Source organism: Procambarus clarkii, chromosome 75, assembly GCF_040958095.1.
Source record: "Procambarus clarkii isolate CNS0578487 chromosome 75, FALCON_Pclarkii_2.0, whole genome shotgun sequence".
Taxonomy (NCBI): Eukaryota; Metazoa; Arthropoda; class Malacostraca; order Decapoda; family Cambaridae; genus Procambarus; species Procambarus clarkii.
The window spans coordinates 11,039,960-11,046,104 of record NC_091224.1 but is presented as its reverse complement, the minus strand read 5'-3'; the positions used below and the strand labels follow the sequence as shown (position 1 = coordinate 11,046,104).

Sequence of the window (6,145 nt, the reverse complement as noted above, 5' to 3'; positions counted from 1 at the left end):
TCGTCCCCTATTGCCTTACTCTCAACCCCTGTTGCCTTAGTTTCATCCCTATTGACCTACTCTCATCCACTGGGTCCTTACTCTCATCCCTGTTGCCTTTTTCACACCCTCTGTGGCCTTACTCTCACCCCCTGTTGCCTTACTCTCGTCCACTGTTACCTTACTCTCATCTCCTGTTGCCTTACTCCCATCCCTGATGCCTTAATCTCATCCCCTGTTGCCTTACTCTCATCCCCTGTTTCCTTACTCTCATCCCCTGTTACCTTACTCTCACCCACTGTTGCCTTACTCTCATCCCCAGGTGCCTTACTCGCATCCCTTTTACCTTACTCTCATCCCCTGTTGCCTTACTCTCATTCCTGTAGCCTTACTCTCATCCCTGTTGCCTTACTCCCATCCCTGTTGCTTCACTCTCATTCACTGTTGCCTTACTCTCATCCCCTGTTGCTTTACTTTCATCCCCTGTTGCTTTACTCTCAACCCCCTGTTGCCTTACTCTCACCCCTGTTGCTTTACTTTAATCCCCTGTTTCCTTACTCTCATCCCCTGTCGCCTTTCTCTCATCCCCTATCGCCTTACTCTCATCCCCTGTTGCCTTACTCTCATCCTCTGTTGCCTCACACTCCTCCCCTGTTGCCTTACTCTCATCCCCTGTTGCTTTACTTTCATCCCCTGATGCCTTACTCTCATTCCCTGTTGCATTATTCTCATCCCCTGTTGCCTTACTCTCATCCCCTGTTGCCTTACACACAACCCCCGTTTGCTTTACTTTCATCCCCTGTTGCCTTACTCTCATCCCCTGTTGCCTTACTCTCATCCCCTGTTGCCTTACTCCCATTCCTGTGGCCTTACTCTCATCCCTGATGCCTTACTCTCATCCCCTGTTGCTTTACTCCCATCCCTGTTGCTTCACTCTCATTCACTGTTGCCTTACTCTCATCCCCTGTTGCTTTACTCTCAACCCCCTGTTGACTTACTCTCACCCCTGTTGCTTTACTTTAATCCCCTGTTTCCTTACTCTCATCCCCTATCGCCTTACTCTCATCCCCTGTTGCCTTACTCTCATCCTCTGTTGCCTCACACTCCTCCCCTGTTGCCTCACACTCCTCCCCTGTTGCCTTACTCTCATCCCCTGTTGCCTTACTTTCATCCCCTGATGCCTTACTCTCATTCCCTGTTGCATTACTCTCATCCCCTGTTGCCTTACTCTCATCTCCTGTTGCTTTACTTTCATCCCCTGATGCCTTACTCTCATTCCCTGTTGCATTACTCTCATCCCCTGTGGCCTTTCTCTCATCCCCTGTTGCTTTACTCTCAATGTTGGAAATAACCAACAGTTTTATACATCTTTGTATTTTATGCAACCTTTATATTAACCAAAGTAGTTACTAAAATTACTAACTCGTAGATTTAATCATTATCATGATTTATTCACTGCCAGATTCTTGCTAGTGAGAGTGACGACGTGAGGAACGACAGACAGTAACATGAATTCTCTCCACATTTAGTTGGATTTATAACAAGAGTCCAGTTTATCATTTCCTTTACTAAAAATAGTTACTTACTAATAAGTTTAATTTCGTAGTATACTACTACTTACTGGAACTCTCTTATTTAGTTAATATCAAACATTCTAGAGGAAATTACTTTGATGTAAATGATTTTACTTTAATTTTCTCGATTGGCTGCACAACTTTAATAAACCAATTTATGTTACGAGAAATTCTATTTTATCACAGAAGAATTTAATGTGATATTAATACTCGTCATTACCTCTTCCTTTCTTAGTCAATTGCGATATATACATATACATTTACGCTCGAGATGTTTATCGAGAGCCGCGCATGCGCAATGAGGAAGAGGAGGAAGACGGGAGAGCGTCACTAGACACGAGAGAACGAGAGAGCACGACTCGGACGCCATTGACAGCGTGTAGCAGAGCTACGTTTTGACCTACTTATTTCGCTCCCACGACCAGTAGAACAGTGCCACGTTATTTGGCACAATAGCCGTGTCCCAGACTAGCATATCTGCAATTCCAAAGTTAACGCCTTTCAAGCAGCAGCTGGAGGACGAAGAATTGCCGCGTGTCAATTGAATTGACACGCGTCTCGGCAGCTAGGTTTATCTGTTTGTTATCATGTGGCAACAGTTAACATTTAGACTAGCAGTCGTTAGGCCGAATGTAAAATAATACAATCCCGTACGTGTCTTAAGTAAATTTACCATCTAAATAGATAATTAATTTCAGTATTTTCTCCAGAGAGAACTACAGTGCTTGAACATAAATTGCTCAGATATTAGCTGATAATTTCCATTGTTATCCTCATGATTTAAGATTTATTTGTAGTTACTTATTATGTAGAAGTTTTCTACAATGTAATTGCCTTTCAGTACCAAGGCGACGTCAACCGAGGTGCTAGGCTTCCCACCGTTTCGTGCAACAATTTGCCCTATGCAACACGTCGTCGGTGGAGCGTAGCAACTGATTACACCTCACTAGATTTACAGCTAAGCTCTCCCTTTTTTATCTGTAGCAATAACTGTAGTTACAGTAGTGATCTCTCAAAGAGATCAATTATACTAACCCATTGATTTACTGATGTTATTCAACATTTCAGTAGTATATTGAGGTGCATTTACCTACAATCAATATTATATATTCAACCTTGTTTAATTTCATATTTGATTTACTCTGGTGAAGAACCAGCACCAGAATAATGCTAGGGATGTATTCATCTTTTAGCATGTAACCCCCCAATTTTGTTTAAGTTAATTTGACTCCATTTATATAAGAATTACAGTCTTACTAAGATCCATAGGACACTAGTTCTTGGGATCAATTTTACCATTGCTATATTTTGTTTTCCACTTTTTCCCAAAAAAGTGGTGGTCCTTCATTGCTATCGAAGTATATATATATATATATATATATATATATATATATATATATATATATATATATATATATGTCGTACCTAATAGCCAGAACGCACTTCTCAGCCTACTATTCAAGGCCCGATTTGCCTAATAAGCCAAGTTTTCATGAATTAATGTTTTTTCGTCTACCTAACCTACCTAACCTAACCTAGCTTTTTTTGGCTACCTAACCTAACCTTACCTATAAATATAGGTTAGGTTAGGTTAGGTAGGGTTGGTTAGGTTCGGTCATATATCTACGTTAATTTTAACTCCAATAAAAAAAATTGACCTCATACATAGAGAAAAGGGTAGCTTTATCATTTCATAAGAAAAAAATTATAGTAAATATATTAATTCAGGAAAACTTGGCTTATTAGGCAAATCGGGCCTTGAATAGTAGGCTGAGAAGTGAGTTCTGGCTACTAGGTACGACATATATATATATATATATATATATATATATATATATATATATATATATATATATATATATATATATATATATATATATATATATATATATATATATATATATATATATATATATATTTAATTATTAGTTATTGGAGTCAGGTTTTCCCCCACACTCAACCCCCTGTTGCCTTACTCTCACCCCCTGTTGCCTTACACTCATCACCTGTTACCTTACTCTCACCCCCTGTTGCCTCACACTCATCACCTGTCGCCTTACTCTCATTCCCTGTTGCATTACTTTCATCCCCTGTTTTCTTACACCCATACCTGTTGCCTTACTCTTACTCCCTGTTTCCTTACACTCACCCCCTGTTGCCTTACTCTCAGGCGAGGAGGGAGAGGGAGGAGGAAGCGGGTGAGGAGTAAGGAGGAAGGCGGGAAGGAAGGAGGAGGAGAGCGAGGAGGTAGGAGGAGGAGAAGGAGAAAGTAGGAGGAGGCGAGCGAGGAGGAAGGAGGAAAGAGGAGGAAGGAGGAAGAAGGCTAGGAAGAAGGAGGAGGAGGAAGGAGGGCGAGAAGGAAGAACGAGGAGGGCGAGGAGGAAGGAGGAGGAGGGCGAGGAGGAAGGAGCAGGAAGGAGGAGGGCGAGGAGGAAGGAGCAGGAAGGAGGAGGGCGAGGAGGAAGGAGCAGGAAGGAGGAGGGCGAGGAGGAAGGATGAGGAGGGCAAGGAGGTAGGAGGAGGGCGAGAAGGAAGGACGAGAAGTAGCAGGGCGAGGAAGGAGAGGGAGGAGGCGGGTGAGGAGTAAGGAGGAGGAGAAAGGAGGAGGAGGAGGGCGAGAAGGAATAGAAGGTCGAGGAGGAAGGAGGAGAGCAAGGAAGAAGGAGGTGGAGGAAGAAGGAGGGCAAGGAGGAAGAATGAGGAGGGCGAAGAGGAAGGAGTTGGAGGCGAGCGAGGTGGAAGGAGGAAAGAGGAGAAAGGAGGAAGAGGGCTAGGAAGAAGGAGAGCGAGGAGGAGGGCGAGAAGGAAGGAGGAGTAGGAGGACGAAGAGGAAGGAGGAGGGCGAGGAGGGAGGAAGGAGGAAGGAAGAGGAGGAAGGAGGAGGAGGGCGAGGAGGAAGGATGAGGTGGGCGAGGAGGAGGGCGAGAAGGAAGGAGGAGGAGAGTGAGGAGGAGGAGGGCGCGAAGGAAGGAATAGGAGGTCGAGGAGGAAGGAGGGCGAGGAGGAAGGAGGAGGAGAGCGAGGAGGAAGGAGGAAGAATTCCAGGTAAGAGGATGAGGTCGAGGAGAAAGGAGGAGGTCGAGGAGGAGGAAGGAGGAGGAAGGTAAGGAGGAAGGAGGAGGAGGAGAGCGATGAGGAAGGAGGAAAGAGGAGAGCGAGGAGGAGGAGGGCGAGAAGGAAGGAATAGGAGGTCGAGGAGGAAGAAGGAAGAGGGCGAGGAAGAAGAAGGAGGAGAGCAAGAAGGAAAGAACAGCAGGGCGAGGAGGAAGGAGGAAGGCAAGGAGGACGAGGGCGAGGAGGAAGGAGGAGGAGGGCAAAAAGGAAGGAGGAGGAGGGCGAAAAGGAAGGAGGAGGATGTTAAAGAGGAGGTTAATTAGAAGAGCCAGGAGAAAGGAGGAGTAGGAGGTCGAAGAGGAAGGAGGAGTTGGTAAGGATGGAAGGTTGTGGAGGAGGAGGGAGGAGTTGGCAAGGTAGGAAGGTTGTGGAGGAGGAGGGAGGAGTTGGTAAGGTAGGAAGGTTGTGGAGGAGGAGGGAGGAGGAGGTCGAGGAAAAGGAGATCAAGGAGGAAGGAGGAGGAGGAGGTCGAGTCAGAGGAGGAAGGTGGATGAAAAAGAGGAAGGAGTAGGTCTAAGAGGAAGGAGGAAGAAGGGGGAGAGGAAAGGAGGAGGGGGAAGGAGCAGGACGTCTGGGGGGGAAAGGGGGGAATTAGATAACGGAGGAGAAGTGGAGGGGGAAGAATAGCAGGGGTAGGAGTAGTACAGGTAAGAGGGGGGAGGGGGAAGAATAGCAGGGGTAGGAGTAGTACAGGTAAGAGGGGGGAGGGGGAAGAGGAGGAGGAGTAAGAGAAGGGGAACGAGAAGGAAGGGGAAGAGAAGGGGGGAGGATGAGAAGGAAGGGGAAGAACAGGGGGAGGGGTAAGAGAAGGAAGGGGAAGAGCAGGGGAAGGGGTAAGAGAAGGAAGGGGCTGAGCAGGGGGAGGGGTAAGAGAAGGAAGGGGAAGAGCAGGGGGAGGGGTAAGAGAAAGCAGGGGCTTAGCAGGGGGAGGGGTAAGAGAAGGAAGGGGAAGAGCAGGGGGAGGGGTAAGAGAAGGAAGGGTAAGAGCAGGGGGAGGGGTAAGAGAAGGAAGGAGAAAAGCAGGGGGAGGGGTAAGAGAAGGAAGGGGAAGAGCAGGGGAAGGGGTAAGAGAAGGAAGGGGTAGAGCAGGGGGAGGGGGTGATGGTCACTACGCGCGGGTATAAACACTGGACCACCCGGGTGATGGTCAGCTGGCTACTACTGACCCTCGCCTGGTGGACCCTCACGACAACCGTCGCTGCCTCACCATCTCGCAGTGTTCACTTAATAATATTAATTTAATTCATTAGTAAAATCAGAGATAAATTAATGTAAAACATTATTATCATATTCTTTATTTTTCTTGCTGTATTTGATGAAGATGAACACACCATAGTCATCTACCAAGACATGCCTGTTTAATCAAGCGCCCTAACACGTCATTGCAACTCTGTAGGCCTATAGTTTTTTTTTTATTATTATTTTCTACCAAGGCCTATAGTGTACATGCCCCAGCCATCACACAGATCCTGTTACAC

At 46.3% G+C, this 6,145-nt stretch overlaps 1 protein-coding gene across 1 annotated transcript in view; it reads right to left on the bottom strand.

Annotated features, from left to right (window-relative positions):
- Positions 1–998: 998 nt before the first annotated feature.
- Positions 999–6,145, bottom strand: part of LOC138356999 (uncharacterized protein PFD1115c-like) — a 49,674-nt gene continuing 44,527 nt past the window's right edge. The window contains exon 4 of the mRNA XM_069313530.1: positions 999–1,347. Coding sequence (XP_069169631.1) covers positions 999–1,347 — 349 coding nt within the window. The remainder of the gene's footprint in view (positions 1,348–6,145) is intronic.